Source organism: Dasypus novemcinctus, chromosome 3 (genome assembly GCF_030445035.2).
Source record: "Dasypus novemcinctus isolate mDasNov1 chromosome 3, mDasNov1.1.hap2, whole genome shotgun sequence".
NCBI classification, from domain to species: domain Eukaryota; kingdom Metazoa; phylum Chordata; class Mammalia; order Cingulata; family Dasypodidae; genus Dasypus; species Dasypus novemcinctus.
The window spans coordinates 122,166,835-122,185,317 of record NC_080675.1 but is presented as its reverse complement, the minus strand read 5'-3'; the positions used below and the strand labels follow the sequence as shown (position 1 = coordinate 122,185,317).

Here is an 18,483-nt window from a genome sequence, read left to right as displayed (position 1 = left end):
TACGCGGGCCAGCACTATTGTGCAGGCCAGCTCACCACGCAGACTAGCACTCTGAGTGGCCCAGCTTCCCAGGAATTGAACCCTGGACTTCCCATCTTTAATTTTTAGATCAATTTATCTGAAGAATGATCTATCTGCTTTCTATTTTGCCCTCTAGGCTTTTTTCAAGATTCATGAATCTCTGCTAAGCCCACTTTTATTTTCTAGCACTGTCATGTTTCCATTCTTCAAAAATATATTGATGTAGATGTGGAGTGGACACAACCATTCCAAGGTCCACAGGATGGAGGAATAGAGTATGGAATAGAGTGGACTTACTGATATTCTGTTCATGAACTATTGTGATTAGTATTCAAAGAAAATGTGGCACTGGTGTGGAGAAAGTGGCCATGGTGGCTGCTGGGGGTAGGGAGTGGGAGGAAGAGAGGAGATGTGGGGGCATTTTCGGGACTTGGAGTTGCCCTGGGTGGTGCCTCAGGGACAGTTACCGGACATTGTATGTCCTCCCATGGCCCACTGGGTGGACTGTGGGAGAGTGTGGGCTATGATGTGGACCATTGACCATGAGGTGTAGCGGTGCTCAGAGATGTATTCACCAAATGCAATGAATGTCTCACGATGATGGAGGAGATTGTTGTTATGGCAGGAGAAGTGGGGTGAAGGGGGTGGGGGGTATATGGGGACCTCATATTTTTTAAATGTAATATTAAAAAAATAAAGACAAAAAATATATATATTTTCTGTCACTTCAGTGGACTCAATAAAGAAGGGAGATATAGAAGTGCTTTCTCAGTTTGCATCTTGGATTGGAAGCTCTTTTACTTCACTTTAAACACTTTCTTGTCATTACCATCTGGAAGGGTCCCATGATGCCTGTGAAATATTGGGCATTAACTCATTGACCCTCAGAGTCATTCTCAATATTTATGGGGATTTGTTTTCAGTTTCCCCTTCTTTCAGGACATGACTTATTGCCAAGAGAGGTTTACATCCCTTCACACATTGTTATAGCACATGAAAAAAAACAATGATTTCTGCAAAAATAATTCAGGTCTAGCATGGTCAAGTTAAAGGCAGAATGCTGCAGGGATTTAGAACCAAAGCTCGAATTTTGCAGAGCTTAATGAAGGGAAGCAAAATCGTCTTCTACAATTAATCCAAGAAGATTCAGTTCAGAAAGATGACATTTACAGCATGTGCAGAGGCAAAGATTAAGACTTTATAGTAAGGGTCCCAAAACAAAAAGTAAGAGGATTTCCTGGCTCTAACCAGGTCATGTGGGATAAGAGCAATCTCGTCATCCAGAAAAAGATCCAAGTTAACCTAACACAGAAGTTATTCCCTTGGCCACTTTGGCATAGGGTTATTTCCTGATCTTGGGTATTGTGGTTGCACGATGATGCTGTACAAAATGGTTCCTACTCAGCCGATAGAGCCAAGATTCAGGCACATGGAGTTAAGCAGAACTTGGTAGAGAACTATAGAATTCTGCCTTGTATTAACTTCATACAAACGTGAAACTTAAAAAATGGTCATCACCTGAATGTGTTATAAATGAAAGCCAATTAATATACAAATGGTCATTTCTGACTTTACATCTAAAGTATATCTGTAAATTACATGCAGCAAGCCAGTGGGCTAGGTTAACGTTTCGCAAGGCGGAAGAGAAATCCCAACCCCATTCCCCCATCTCCACTGCCCAATTACTAGTCATTGTTTTCCTGTCAGCAGTTTTACAACTTCTGGGTTAATTATCTTGCTTTTTAAGCGTTGAAGTCCCCTCATCCTTTAGAGTACCATTTTGGGATTTGATAGTGTTTTAGTTTCCTAGCTGCCAAAACAAATACCATACAAAGTGTTGACTTAACAACAGGAAATTATTAGCTCACAGTTTCAGAGGCTAGGAGGCTTGCCTCCTCCTGTGGTCAGTATTGTCCAGCTGGCCAGCAATCTTTGGGGTTCCTTGGTTTTCCTTCAGATGACAAACACATGGAAACGTCATCTCCCTTCCTCTCCAGGTTCTATTGACTTCCAGTTTCTGGCTGCTCCCACCACTTCTGTCTCCCTCTGACCTTCATTCTGCTTGTAAATGAAGGACTCCAGCAATCCAGCCTAAAGCACAACCTGATTCAGTTGGGCCACAGCTTAATTTAATTAGCATCCTGAGGAGATCTTATTTACAATGGGTCCACACCCATCAGAATGCAGATCAAGACCAAAAACAGATCCAAACTGGGCTACACAATTCAATCCACAACAGATAGTCTTGTTCTTTGTTGGGGGATTAGCAAGAAAGAGGGGATAGTGCTTTTATAGCCAGATTTTGAAATGTTTCTTTCAGATGGATGGTTGAGAGGTTGCTCCCTGGTGGGTTCTGGGTTTTAGGATTCTACACATTAGGGGCAACCCCACTCAGGTGTCACCAGCTGATGTCATCAGTTCAACATTGTTCCCATCAACAATTTGTCTAGAAATTAAACTGAAAAACAGGAGCAATCACAGGAAACAAAATTTATTAGATATACAAGAAAGAGATCATCTAGGTAGTCATCAAACAGATAAAACAATCTACAAATTGTACAGATACAATCATAACCAGGATGTTTTTTTCTCAGGAGCAGGAGAAGGTCCTCAACGCTGACCTTTCTATTTAAGAGTACGGTGAGAAGGGCTGTGGAGACATTTAGATTCTTCCTGGACATTAGGGGAAAAGTAGTCAATTCTTAGAATGCATGGCGCCTAGTATGTGGGGAGAGGGTGCTGAAATAGCTTCTTTTCTTCTTTTCCTTCTTCCTCATCTCCCTCATCTTTCTCATTTCCCTTCTACTTTCATCTCTTCTCTTTGCTTTCCTCTTCCTCTCCTCACCCCCATCCAAACACGTGCCTCCAATTTACTTTTTAACTGCAGTTTCCTTTTTTCCTGTGGTTGTGTGCACCCTCTCTAAACTCAAACTCTTACTCATATCCCCATACCTTTTACCACCTGTCACTTACTCATGTGGAGAATCGTGGAATTAAGGGAATCTCAAGAAAGATGGCCAAATCACATATCCAACATTGACATCTGGTAGTTAATTTATTGACCTTCTCGGAGGTCATTATTCCATCATTTAATTAAAAAAAAATCAATCTTATATCCAGTTAATGTGGAGCAAGAGATTGTTACCCTTACTACAAAAACATGCTTTGTTAGTGTTTCTGGGGCATTGGTTTTTCTTGCACCCTGCAAATTTTTGTTTCTGCACTGTCATAATCTTTGTTTGCTTGTCCTTTTATTTTATTATTTGTACTGATCTTTTCATTGGCCTTCAGAAATTATTTTATTCTTTGGCCATTCCATCTAAAGGAAGGTCTCAGTTTCATGGTCATGTGGAGCTCTAATCACTATGCCTCAGTTGTTAAGACATTTCACTTTTGGCTCCATGACCATAAGGTTAATGACCTCATTGACTACTGCTGTATGCTTTTATTAGGATATATTATATTTCATGATTTTGTAACTGAAAAACAAAATTCCCTTCCCAGGATGACATTTGACTTTCAGTGGCTTCTACTGAAATAACTTAAAGTTAAGAGAAAGGGTCTTTGTGGAGCTGAAGGGACATAGAAATTGGAGACACATAAGGTTTTGCTTTATAGCTTGCATCAGAAAGACAATGAGAAACATTTCAGCTTTCCATTTTGGGACTTTCCAACATGTGTTCCAACATTTAGGCTGCAAAAAGCTAATGCCCTTCAAATTCCAAAGGAAAGAATTCTTGCAACCTTGACAACAATCAGAGTAACCTAAGTGACTTTAGTTTAATGAGTTATGTATTTCTATGGGTCTAAAATTTAATTTCATGTCTTATTTCTCTTTTCTGTAGAAGTGGAACGGATAGTGAAAGCCAATGACCGTGAATATAATGAAAAGTTCCAGTATGCAGTGAGTAAAACACAAGTAGCATACAAATGCTGAGGCTGGTCTTACCTTAAGGATTGTATGATCCCTGCCTTCTAGAACTTTATGACCTCACTAAAAATTTTCTTTGTTGACCCATTTTAATAGCAAGTTACAATATGTTTCCATAAATACAGAATTAGTAAAGTTTGTGCACATTGTAGAAGTCTCCATCATGCATAATGGTTTGTCTGAGACTTATTTCTCTTTTGCACTAGTTGTGGTTAGAATGATTGGCATGGGAAGAGGATGATGGAAACACTTTCTCATGAATTGATATTTAGTTTATTTTTTGTGCTCATTTGGGAACTAGAATCCATAGGAATAATTTGAAAATGGGCCTTTATGGTAGCACTTGCAGATGGAAGTGCCTGATGGGTGATACATGGCATTTTGAGGGCTTTCTCTAAATAACTCAAGCTGAATCTGAACAAGGGAGCACAGGAGAAAGTTTCATGGTCCCTAATGATTGTGTTTACAAAGTGTGAGGCAGGAATGATTAATTTAGATTGTGGACTATAAGTTTATACTGAACAAGTTTTTCTTTTTTCTAATGAGGGTTTTCTTCATTTAAATAAGAAAATTTTATTAGATGTAATAAAAGTGCCACTTTTCTAGGAAATTGGGATACATTGATGAACAACTTAATGAAATATTTCATAGGCTTCATAAAGTTTTCCTCATCCTTCCATGACTTGACCAATGTTTCTACATGGTATCTTTTATGAGCTTTAAGACATATAACTGGTGGAAATGACTCTACAGGGGACACGTGGGCACATTTTTCATTCTCATGTGCTACCAGACACAAGTTCTGTTTACCTTGATTACTAAAGTTTTTAAAGCATTGACCCTCCTTACATAAGCTTGGAAATAAGATTTTCTTTTGAAAGTTCATTTAAAAAATTACTGCACAATAGAGTAGAAATGAGCAGATACTATATAAAGAAGCAGATTTTCTTCAAGGCCTCCCAAACCTGCCATGAGATTGACTATACCAGCACAACTAATGAAAGAAAGTTTCACGTTGAAGAGGGTTGGAAAGCCATTAAAGCATAGAAATATGAGAGTCACAGGGCCAAATTTTGGCAGTGTCCACCCAGGCATTGGCTATTTGAGAGGGAGTTTTGATCAATGGATTTTTTAGTATTTTGTGCCTAGTGGTAGGTCTTTTCTAGGTATGACGATGGCTACATTGGGTTATTTCAGTGCAATGTAACTAAATATTCAACAAAGGTAGCTATCAACCCCTATTTTCTCATGCTGTGCTAATCATGTAAAGTTGTAATTGTAATTTGACTTTCAATGTAGGCTTCCTGATAAGGAGTCAGTACACTTTCTCTATGAAAGATTTCTCAGTATAAAACAATATCTTGTCACTCTGATTTTATTTGTGTCTTGTAAGCTTAGTTAAAATAAGGGCACTCTTGAGAGAAGGAATCCCTGAGAGGAGGCCCATGAACCATGTTTCCTAGCCTGAGATGAGGAGGGACTATAATTCCCCAAGGTGACGGAGGCCACTCGGTGTGGCCTCCTGATATCTAGTCATTTAGTTCCTCTGGTCATCACCGGACTTGGCCCCTACCCTTTCCATTAATTCTACTGTCAGGCCTTTAACTGTAATGCATAACCCTTAAAAACCTTGACTATCAAATCCCAAATCAGAGGTGTAAATATGTGTATTTTAAGACCTTGGGGATAAAAACCTAGTAATAAGTAATTTACTATGATGTAATTATGAATTAAGTACTTGACTGTGTTTACTTGTTTTCCAATGTATCACAAGTGTTTTCATTCTGTGAGTAGCAACTCTATAAGAAAAGCCAACTGTTGTTTGTGTTTTGTAAGGTCATACAGCCTTTTATATTTACAGTTATTTTTACTTTTCATTAATGAAATATTTCAAGCTTAGAAAAAAGTGCAGAAAATAATATGATACCTGTGCATCCACCACTCAGATTTAATAGATGTCAACACTTTGCATGATTGGCTCAGATCTTTCTTTTTTTTAAAAAAGTAATCAAATCCTAAGGAAACCAGGGTGGTTTTCTCTTAAGCTTTCATGATACTGAGCAAAAGCACACAGATGTGTGGGTGTGGGTGTGTTTTCTGTTGGGCTTCCTAATAACAACAGGGCCATGGAATATTACTTTATGGTCACACATCGCAATTTAATAGGCAACTCACTCTCTCTGAGCTGAATATACCATGGCAAAAACAAAACCCATTAAGTGATGGCAAACCCTAGAGTGGTACCAAAAGTTGAGAAAGAGAAGCTGCTGAGCTGAATGACCATTATTGTTGCTCAAGGAGCTGAATAGCTGCCAGGCCCTCTGGGAATTAGCATGTTCACCCCTACAACTGCTGGTGTAACTTTGATCTGGGAACTTCCATCACATGTCTGGCCATACAGTGAGTTGCTGAGCCTCTCAGCCTCAGTTTACTTAGCTACTTTTACAAAGAGGTATGGTAAGGATTAAAGTAGATCCTTACTTGTGACCTGATCTGTAGTTCTCTGAATATGTTATTGACCTGATCTGTAGTTCTCTGAGTATGTTATTTCATACGTGAAATGGAAAAATTTTCTTGTAGGGTTATTTTTTAAAGAATTAAATGAGATAATTTATATAAAACATTTGCTAATAGTAAGACTAGGTAATAATTATTAGGTGATTATGTATCAGACCTTGTGCCTTTTTCTTGTTTAAACCAAACGTGGTTGTGGGTGAATACTCACAAAAAATTTTAGATTCCCTATAAACTGCATATAAAGTAAGATATCAGTGAGAAAGATGAACTGAAAATTGGCTAAACTTGTAAATATCTTGCAGCAGAGACCATGCCAAAAAAATGAGTGTATCTGTGATACCAAAGGTATGGAAACTGCTGATAAATTGCCCAGATAGGCAATAGTAGAGAAATAAATACAACTAATACCAGAAGACTAATGGTGGTAGTAGAGATTAAAAAAAAAAAAAAAGGAAATAATAATTCCATTTGAGATAAATATTTATTGATAATCTACTCTGTGCAAAGCATTTGATGAATTCAGGAAATTTTCCTGATAATTTCAACATGGATATTCGCAGATATATGGTTAATAATGATAATAATAATAGCTTACACACGTTCAGTGCTTTCCATGGTTCTAAGTAGAATATATATATATTAAATTTATTTAATCTCACAACAAATTTATGGAGTGCTTTTATCATCTCACCTTTATTTAGGAAAACATTGAGGCATAGAGATGCTTAAGTGACTTGTTCAAGGTCACACAGCCAGAAAATGACTTCTATTCGTTAACCATGCTTGCAAATTGTTTGTGTACCAGATGCTTTGTATAAATTTGTTATCCTCCACAAAACCCAGGGAGATGAAGGGGGCAGGGCTGCATCTGGGCACTTGCCTAAGGTTACAGAACTAATAGGTGACAAAGCTGGAATTCTAATTCAGATTGCCAGATTCCGAAGCCTATATTCTTTCCATGATAACATGCTGTTCTTCTGACCCATCCAAGAAAAAAAAACAACAGAAAAACAAACCGAAAAAACCCTCCACTCCCTACCCCACATTATCTGCTAGTGAAGCTTTTATACCTTTGAGGAAAAGGTAGGGACTTGCAACTGCCAGAAATAAATGAGATATAAAATTTTACAATGTGAGGCTAAGAATGACCTTAAATCTTACCCTTCAGCATTTGTAGATGAGAATTTGGGAGAAAAATGTACACAAAGCTCAGATAATGGTGCGATTTCTAAACTCTCTGAGCCTGGCCAAGCAAACATTTCTCTTTGAAGCCTAGAAGATATTCCAATATCTAGAGAAACTTAATTTATTAACAAACTCTAAGGCTACAAAGCATGTTAGATCAGACATTATACAGGTTTAAAAAAACAACTGAAAGTACTCTTGAGAGATAAAGGGTTTAGAATATAAACGAGAGACAAGGTTAATGATACTAAGTAAAATTAATTGGTAAATTAGACATAATATTGTGAGAACTGTAAGGTAGGAACATAAAATTACAGAAGGGATTTTATGCTGCCAAGATGTGTAACACAAAGTGGGGTGAGAGAGTGAGCCAAGCATGAGAATTATTCTTCTCATTAGAAGGGACTTCAGTTTTCTTGGTCAATAATAGAAATGAATAATAGAAGTAAAGAAAACAGTTGTTGTATTAAAATATGTGAATGTTGAAAATGTTAGAGAAATTATATGTGAGTCAAACAGGGCAACTCATTATGCCTATTGAAAGGAGTTCAAAGTGAATGGTAGAAGTAGTGAAAACAGTTGTAGTTGTGTTAAAATGTGTTGATGTAAAAGAATGTCAGAAAAAGTATTAGATTAATTATGGCTATTTTTCTGACATAGTTTAAAAATAAAGAAGTGGTATTGGAAAGCATTGGTTCCCACTGGTTCTTCTCTCTCTCTCACATAGGGACAGACATATTCTATTCCCATTCAATTCTCTTGAACTTTATCAGTACTAGAGAAGGGAGATGACCACATTTGAGTGATGAGGAAGTTATCCTGCCTCAAACTAAGAAACTTCAGTAGAGCCAACATTCAATTTTATCTGACTTCATCTCATATGCAATGGTAGATGGAAGTTTCTAAGGATTTTTTTTTCCTGAGCTGAATTATTGATCCTATTCAGGCTCTGCACAGACTTACATAAATTGGTGAAAATTTAACCAAATAGTTTTGCATGCTTGTAAAGAAAGGTTTCCATTCAAAATTTGTAATTTTAACACCATAATTTATTCCTAGAACCCTAAAAGTTCTTATTGATATCTTGGTTATTGGGCAGAACCTATTGTAATTCTCAAGATTATTGTGTCTGGTAGAACAATGATCATTTGCGTTATCTGAACTGTGTTCATTCAGTGCAGCAAATGTAGCTCAGTGGCCTGAAGGCTGACCACACTAAGATTCACTTTAATACAAATCCCTTTCATTTCCCTCCCACCCTTTTAAACATGGCTTGGTATCTTCTCTTTTTTTAAAATTCAGAATAAATGGTTTAGAGAGGAGTAGAAATATTTGGTCCATCCACCATCACTATAGTTGTATGACCTTGGACAGTCACTGGTCTTCCTTAGGCCCATAATACTGCATTGTGCCTGTATTTCTCTGAGACCAGGCTGGCATAAAAGTAAAATAGCATGTTCCTGTGTGTGTGTGAATAGATGAGTCACTCTTCCCTTTTTAAAGTAATAAAGTGATTTTCAAAATTCAGTATTTGCAATGCGTCTTCTCTATGCCTAGCAACACGTGTGTTTGTTTTCTTACTTTCTTTCCAAAGAGGGTTGAGACAATGTACAGAAAGTATATGATACTCAAGGGGATAAAGCTGTGTGAGGAAACTGGGACAGGCAGGGTATTTTTAGGTGGCTACTCAAAGGGCACTCTAGAAGCACCTGTCTGACTAGATTAACAGTGGGTTGAGTGCTCCTTGGGTTACAAAAGTAGATATAAATTCTGCTTTCCACCCACAAGGAGCATATGGTCTACTCAGGAAGAATGGCCAGCACATGAGAACAAAGCTGATAATAGGTAATAATGAAGAAGATGATGCTAAATTTTAATTGTGGCATGACTTGAGTTAGGAAACAAGAGACAGTGAGTGAAAGTGTTTGAGGGAGTTTTGCTAGAGGAAATGGAAAATGGTTAGAACCTTGTGCAACCTATCTCAGGAAGATGCTGCATGAGCAAAGAAAGGCCTGGAGCCAGACCTAATTGGAGATAGGAGTGTGCCACAGGAAATTGCAGGCAAGACCAGATTGTTGAAAAAAAAAAAAGAGTTTGAAAATGAGGTAGTAGGTTCTCAGGAGCTGGGGAGTCACAAAGTGAAAAAGGATTGTTCTTTGGTCTCCAGATTAAATAGGCCATACTTCCAAATGGAAATGCCCAGGTTAATAAGGAATGGTAATTGGGTGGCAATAGAGCTGTAGATTTAGAAATATCACTTATGAGGAGATACTTAAAGCTAGGAGAAAAACAGAATTAGTTGAGGAGTGACAGCTAAAGTGTGGGGCTTATAGGTGGAAACTTAGAGTTATGGAATGGGAGGGAGGGGGAGCTCAAGAGTAACGAAGCAGAGAGGGCTAAGGAGAACCAAGAGAGGGTAGTGAGATGAAGGCCCCTGGGAAGAGAACTTCTCAGGAAATAGCAGATGGTTAATAGGGTCGAATGCTAGAGGTCCATAAGGTTAAGAACTAAGGAAAAACATCTTTAGAGCAGAAGAAAGCAACTAGAGGATCTCATGAAAATAGTTTTAATAGAAAAAAATGTGGGGTTGGAAGTCAGAGAGTAGGAAAGAAAACCTATGCAAAAATGAAGGGAATGGGGTATAGTCAACCCAATTAAGAATTTGCAATAAAAAGGAGAGAAAGAGGGTTAAGTTTTCAGGCTGACTGAAATTAAATGAAACATTTTTTGAATTAATCCTTCTCCCATGTTTTGGTTTTCAAGAACATAAAGTCCGTGGAAAGGTAACCCCCTAATTATTTTCTTAGGGAGACTCTTGAGATATCAACATGTTGGGACACATCCCAGACCTGCTTTATTCCCCAGCCTGATGGGAAGTTGAGGTTTCTTTTATTTCTTGAGCAGCATAGCTGCACTGCTGACATATTGCTCATCGTTACCAGTAGGCCTGGTAAATGGAGCAATTTATGTACCAGCCGAGGAGTATAGCTGATGACACGCAGTGTGACAAGTTGGAATTAGTCATGGAAAGTGCCAGTAACTTGCATTTGTTATAGGTTTCTAATTGTTGGTTGTTGGGTTTTTGTATTGGGACATCACCATAGTAACAAAGGCTTTTCAGCAAACATTGAAAATGCCTTTTGCATGTGTGCTTTTAATATCTGTGTATATTTTTCTTAGTTCTATATGACAGAGGTTTTTTTCTGTTATAAATAATTTACTTTTAGAGAAAAGATATTTTTTGGATATCTCCCAACTTCATTTTCTTTTCAGATTCAAGAGTTGAAAAAGCATAAATATTTTATCTTTTTGACATCTGATTTGTTTAAATAGTGTTAATCTTTGACTAAGTATTTGTCTGATTCCTTGTTCCATTCCTTGATCTATTTTAATAATTTCTTCTAGACTCTGAATTCCTATTCTGAAATGTTCTAAAATGGAACATTAAGGTAATTAAAGAACCCAGTTAAACTTTAAAGCTCTGAAGTGCATGTTTGTTGTTTACCTGTTCAGGCTTGAGATAATTTCAGTGTTCTCATAAACTAGTCCCATTCCATCTGCTTTGTGAAGTAGATTTTAAGTAAAGACACATAGGTTGGGCTTAGCTTTTTTTTGGTTTTACTTTTACTTTCTTCATTGTAATATGAAATTTAAAACTATCCAGGCAGCATGTAATTATAATTAGAGAGTTAAAATAAGCTAATATTGATGTTAAAATTTCAGAGCTGTATTACAGACTTGCTACATTAAAATAAATTTAAGCTAAGACTGAGAATCGAAAAGACAGACTAGGAAGGTTAACGTCTCTTGCGAACAGGGAGTTACAAAATGCAGTTTTCTTTGTCTGCAAACAGTTTGCAAAAGTAATCCATAAATCAACTATATGGATGAAATTGGGCAAGTCTAGTTAACGGTCAAGAGGTTAATAGAAAAACCACCAACCCAACGGTCGCAAAGTGGTTTTTATCTTGTTTTGTAATTTTCTTTTCTAGACTGAATAGTCTGGTTCTGGGAATCATACTATAAAAGATGGCAATTATTAGATTTCATATTCTGTCATTGAAATATGAATAAAACCATGTTAAAAATGTAGTCTCAAATTCATATCCCTTATTATGACACCAATGCTTAGATTTCTGGTCTATTTTATATGTGACTTTCAATTTGATTTCTTGCAAAAGTAAGCTATTTAAGTATTAAGCTTGAAGATACCCACAAAGTTATCCAAGAGTTGGTTAGGGGCTACATATGTGTGTATTTTAGTGTGTACATGGACATGGAGTTAAGGGTATGCTTTTAAGGATGTGTATGAATTTTTTCAGCAATGCTCTGGCTTGAACAGTGAGAGGCTCTTCTTTGAGGAAGTAAGCAAAGCACAGCAACCAGGTTCTCATTTGTAGATTGGTTATCTAAATCTCTAGCTGCCTATACTCTTGCCTTGACCTCTCTAGCAGCCCTAATGTTTCTGGATTTCATATGTGTTTCTTGGTTGTCAAGTTTGCTGTGAATGAATGTTACCTCATTACAGCTGTGGTGATCCAGGTGTTTTGTAGCTATGTTGTATTCACCAATAGTCCCAAAGTACAGTGAAGAAGAAGGACTATTTTATACAAATGGAGAAACCGAACTGACTGACCTGGTACTACAAGGAAGTCGGCTTAAGTTCATTGTAGAATCAAAGTGTGAAATTAACCTTTAAAGTTTTCCCATTTAATTCTCTATACAGAATTCTCAAGAACTACATGTCCAGCCTTTGTTTATATTCCTCTAGAGGGGGTGGAATCCACTATTTCCCCAAACCATATTTTCTGTCTTTGGATAATTCTGATCATTGGACAGTTTTGCCATCAACTGAGACATATCAATCTTCTCTTGTGTTAATATCCATTGCTCTTAGATTTTCTTCTTGAGGCCAAACAGACCAATGCAAGTCTCTTATTTTACATGTCAAACTTTCTGATGTTTGTGTTTAAAATATCAGAAATGGGCTCACCGAGTAGAAGAATCTCCAGGACAATTGCCCCAATTCCTTTTCTTTTCAAAGAGCCCCAGCTTTCTATAACCTCTTAAAATGGGTTGCTCAAAGTTAAAGACAATATTTTAGAAGTTATTTGACCAGTTTAGAGAAGAGAAAGAATTTTTCATGTAGCCAAAGATTGCACTAGTTTTTTTGTGACTGTTGACTCCTATTAATTTCCTATTACTCTAATTTTTGCTGTTGATAACAAGGACTGGGTCACATTTATCTCTGTATCTTGTCCATCATAGGGTTTGGCACATAATAGGCACTCATTCTGTCATCCAACTTTCATTATTGTGTCATACGTGGTCTTAATGAGCATGCCTTGTGTATTGTCATTGATATCAAAACCAATGGGTCAATGGAATCAGAGGCTCTGGAGGTAGAGTCCAGGCATTGACAGCTTTTTTTTGTTTTTTGTTTTTAAGTCTCCAGGCAATTATAATGTGCATCCAGAGTTAAGAACCAGTCTAAGAAAATATTGAACAGACAAGGTTGGGAACATAGTCATATGCCTTATCACTGGAGACCACCCTCCAAGCTGCCATTGGGCCATTAATTATTATGTTTTGTTTACTTAACTAGTTTATATTTTCTATAATTAACTGTCCCTGCTGCCAACCCACCTTTTATTTAATTATATTCTGTTCTTGCTCTCTGTGTTAATAAATAGAAAAGCTTTTTTGGGGGGAAACATCTATTATAATGCTGGTTTAGATGACTTCTACATGGAGACAGAAGAATGGAATGAATAATTGAACTTTGGAGATTCCTTTCCAAGTCATGTCTCTCTGATTCTTGCAAACCACTTAATACCATGTTGTGCTATTTCAAACATTTGCGTAGACCAAATGCCACAAAAGCACCATTATTCTAAGCAAGACATTTTTGAGGTTAGAAACACAAATGGGCTGGGCTTCTTTATAATATTTTCCAGATAAAGTATTGTTCAGACTTTTCTAGGTAAGAAAATAAGCTAAAGGAATGTTTGTTTTTTCCTTCTCCCTTGCTCTCTGATATGAAAAAGTTAATAAACAGCATGGAAATGCTATGCTAAATAATGTGAAAAATCTATCTTTATACTAATGCCTATTTGACAAAAGTACTTCTCTAGTTATGTGCTGAAAATTAATGAGTTGTATTGTAAGTTACTAACAATTATATTAGCTCATGCTTTGTTCTGATAAATGGAATTGCTTTTGTCCCATGTGAGTATTATTTAGTATTTTTTCCAGTTGGATTTATCAGTCATGTATTGATCACTATGGTAAGTGCTCTTGGGATTTAAGAAAGTATAAGATAAGGTCTCTGCCCTCCAGAAGTTTGCTATCCCATTGGAATTTTGAGATTATTTCATAATATATGCATAAATGAAATAACAGTACAGAACATTGTAAAATTAAGTATGAAAGCAAGTTGTGTTACACCTAGCCTTTCACTATATCTGGGTAAGGAAGAAATTTTTCTAAGAGATGAATGTATTTCTTTTCTTAAAGCAGTTCATATTGGTAATAAATCTCTTTTTAAAAATATGAAAACAGTGGTAAAATACCACATTACATTTATATCATGTAAGACTGCTCTGATTTGTTTTTGAAACTTAACAATTTGCACTGCACTTTGAATCTCTCTGGATTTGGGGAACCATTTAGGGCTAGTCAAAAAGCCAAGTCTGGTTACTTTTACTACTATCAACACCTAAACTGGCTAAAAAAATGATGACTTCACTAGAAAACACTCCTGGGATATACTAGAATAAAATGCATTGAGTATGAAGAGCAGTTGAATTTTTTCCCCTTAATTCACATGTGAATTATATGTATGATTACTGAAAATCCATCCTTAAATAGTTCTGAATTTATGTTTTGTGAAGGAATAATTATAAATAAATTTGTGAAACCATTTAGGGCTTATATGCTATGGTTGCCTTTGCAAATAATCAGTATTTTGCATTTTGACCGTGTCCACTTTTTTTTTTTTAAAGGATTTCTCCCCATCCACCATTTTCTCTTCTTACCCTGCCATGCTCTCCCATGTTCCCACATATCTTTGGAATTTCCTCCATTATTCCTTTGTTTTGTAACTTAATGCTTGCTCTGATCTTTTTATTTGTCAGAGGCTAAATCGGAAATGTATGAAAAATCCCTGATTTTACAATGATTTTTCTTTTCATCTAAGATATTTTTCTTAAAAGACTGACAGAGAAGTCTAGAAAAATATCTTCAGTTGGGTCAAAAGGACACTGTCTTTCTCATCTAAGTCCTAGTGGAAGGTGTGTGGGTGGTTTGCCTGCAACTTTGGTTCACCTGTGTGATCTACTGGTGAAATCATGATAGTCAAGGTTCACAATCTATAATGTACAAATGGGGCTATCTTGGATTTGTATTAATTCACCCTAATTATTTACCAAGCCTTTTGAAAAAGTTGCATGCAACCTTTCCCATATTAAAAAAATTGTGTCTATCAAAACTCTTAAAGATTAATACCTTGTCTCTTGAGGTGTGTGTGGTCTATAGCCTATAGCCTCAGACTACGTGCAGAATCTTAGACCACACCACAAAACTACTGAGTCAGAATCTGCATGTTAACAAAATCCCCCAAATGTTTCATGTACACATTTAAGATTCAGAAACACTGGACTGACCCTCTATTCTTATTTTAGTTAGGAGTGCCCTGAAGATTTTGTCAAAAGTGAAGAGGTGGGAAGGGAAAAAAAAGTATTTATTTATCAAGCGCAGTGTTCAGTGCTTAACATGCAATATTTCCTTTATTCTTTGCAACAGTTCTACGTGGTAGATAATATTTCCCATGTTTTACAGTTGGGGGAGTTGAGCATTGGAGGGATTAAGAGACTGTTTTAAGTCCACTTAGTTGGTAAAATGTGGAGTCACTTTTCAGAGTTAGGACTCCAAGCCCTTACTTCTTCCTAACATTCAGTTATCTCCTGGGGCAATTGAACACTGACTTGGGTAATTTTTGACTAGATTCTTGTTTCTTATGATGAACATGACTTAGATTATTTAGGAAAAACTTCTTTAAGAAAATCTTGAACCTTTACTGAAACAAGGAAGTTCTTTCATCTGAATCTGCACATTTTTAGCTTGAGGTTTGAGGTTACCTGTCTTGCCACATATCTAACGCCTTTCTTTTTGGCCTCTCTTCCTCCCTTACTTCTTTTCTTCCTTGCTTGTTCTCTGCCTCCTCCTCCTCCTCTTTTAGAATAGTTGTGTCAAAATAGCTGTATTGATCATGAGTAAGAAGGCACATGTTGAAAGTGGTTTATGTTGTAATGTTTTCACAGAAACTTGGCATGTTTCAGTGCCATTTTCAGAGAAACTGTGGGGCTTGTTTGCTAGAGGCTGTGATAAGATCTTTCCCCACTTACAAGCTAATGGTAAGTGAAGTGCTTTTAGCAGAAGCTATTTATGGATAGAATATGTTTCACCTCTTTTCCAGCTTCCCTCTCCACATCTTCCTTCCTCTCTACCCAGTTGTTTGGTGCTATCCTATTTCCAAGATCTTTCCCATCAGGTAGGAAAGTGGTCCTCACATTGAAGTGTTAGAAATTAATGTCTTGTCCTTCCCCTGGCTAACTGAGCTGTAATGCAGGACAATAGACAGAGGATAGTGTTTGACACAAAAGACTTGTACATTTTTTCAGAGAGAGATTCTATGAATCACTCCTACAATCAACTCCTTATTCATGCATTTATTTATTAAGTAACTTGTATGCCTGGCATTGAGGTGAGGTACATAGAGGTAGAGAAGACACAGTGGTTTCTGCCTTTCAGGAGCTCACAGTTTAGTGGGGGGACTTTCCTTCACCTCTGGAATTGGAAAATTTCCTAGAAACCTAGGGGAATGCTGGGCCAGGGCTTTGGCTTTGCCTGTGTGTATGCTCTCAGCCTTGCTGGTGTCACTTCTTTATAACAGTTAAAGCAAATCATTTCACTGGAAAGAACTACTATGGGAAGAGAATCTCTAAAATGGGTCTGACATCCTTTTTTGTTATAAATATAAGCAGTAACAACTGTGAGAAAACTGGTGTCTAAAAAATGACCTCAGGCCACATGCCATATTCAGATCCCTAGGTTTTACCTCCTTCACCCCCTTCAAATCCCCTGTCCTAAGTATAAGGCTGCTAGTGACCTTCAGTAGGAGAGAGGTAGAGCATAGTCTTCTGTTTCCACGCGATGCTTTCTGATTCTTTTCTTCCAAACCCACCTACCTTTCCTGCTCATTCCTCTTGAGAACTCCCTTACTTGCATAGGGTTCAGGATGAACTTCATTTTCCAACCCTTACAGTTAGATGGAGTCAATCAATAGGAGAAATGTGGAAGAGGAATGCACTAGGGAAGAGGATGAGATGGCGGAGAAAGCTCAGGACCTGCAACCAGGAACTCCTCACTCATTCATTCACTCATTCATTCATCCATCCATTGACTCAGGAAACAGGGGCAGGGATCCAATTTACTTTATTTCAAAGCAGCTTTATGTAGTCACTGTTATTCCAAGCTGGTCTCCCCAGTGACACTTGGGTGGATCATTAACTACAAAATAAATAAATCCCCATTGTTGCCCTCCCTGGAGCTTGGTTCTTAGAATTGTCCCCGTGAGAAGCGGCTCCACTGCAAATCAGTTCAATGACCTAGAGTATCTGTCCTAGTGAGTTTTTATTAGATACACGCTTTTGAAACTGCTGTGCATTTTCTCCGTTTGTGTCCTGGCAGTTCTTACTCCGCTCAGCACTCACAGGGCTCCTGCATGAACTTACGCATCATCTCCTACAGAGGATAACAGTCTAACCAAATTTATCTTTGTATGTGACATGATCACAAAAAATAAAAGACTTATACTTCCCTGTATAATCTATTATTATAATTGTGTTTTAATGATAGAAGATGCTTTTGAAGATTCCTTCAACCCACGTGTAGAGAATGTCGCTTTCCTATTTTCCAGTCTTCTCTTCTTTCCCTCTCAACATTGTCTATTCCCAAACAAAAAACCCTTAGCAAAGAAAACACACAAAATTCAGTGGTGTGGGCTTGTGTAAGTTCAGATTTATTGTCCAACCCTGGCTCTGAAGGGGCTGGAGATCATGAAAGGCTGGGAAATCTGTAGAAGGACATCTGTGTGAGTTTGTCTGGGGTCTCCGTTGGCTCAGTGCGCTGCAGAGGGTGGGGCCTCAGAGCTACTTGTGTTTCTCATCTGATCCCCAGGGTTCAGAAGGAAATTGCATAGGTACCCCAGAGCTAATATTACTTACATAGAACCCTAGTGTATGAGGTAAAGTCCTAGGAAGGATTAGATTTTTCATGGTGTGTTGTTGTTATAGCACTTTGGGCAATTTGTTATGGGTGCCTTTTCTTTGTTAACTGAACTTTTCCACTGTGCCTTGTTATTGTCATAAACACCGAGGTCCCACCTGAAATTTGGCCTAATTCCCAGACTGCACAGTAGTATGAACACAGACTAATGTTAGTCCTCATAAACAAAGCAGCTCTGTATGCTCTAAGCTATCCTAAGACTCCCTTGTAGTTAAGGAAGGCCCTGGGTAAGCTAGTTCACATTACCTCAAGGAGATAACCCTTTTTGGTTGTCCAAGGCCTCTGAAGCATTAGACCCAGATGGATCAATGGGCCAAAGCTGAGGGCCTACTCCATAGCAGATGCCGGATCTAGAAGAAAGGAGTATAGAAAAGCTCTGGCATAGCAGAAATAGGAGGAAAAACAAATCACGAGGGATGCCCTATGAAAGTCCCACTGAAATACAATCTTTAATTTCTTTTCTCTTTTGTGGTCTTCTTTGT

General features: G+C 37.5%; 1 protein-coding gene across 1 annotated transcript in view; it reads left to right on the top strand.

The window, feature by feature from the left end:
- Positions 1 to 18,483, top strand: part of ATP8B4 (ATPase phospholipid transporting 8B4 (putative)) — a 292,064-nt gene that overhangs the window by 27,063 nt on the left and 246,518 nt on the right. The window contains exon 3 of the mRNA XM_058294177.2: positions 3,867 to 3,925. Within this exon, the coding sequence (XP_058150160.1) occupies positions 3,867 to 3,925 (59 nt within the window). The remainder of the gene's footprint in view (positions 1 to 3,866; positions 3,926 to 18,483) is intronic.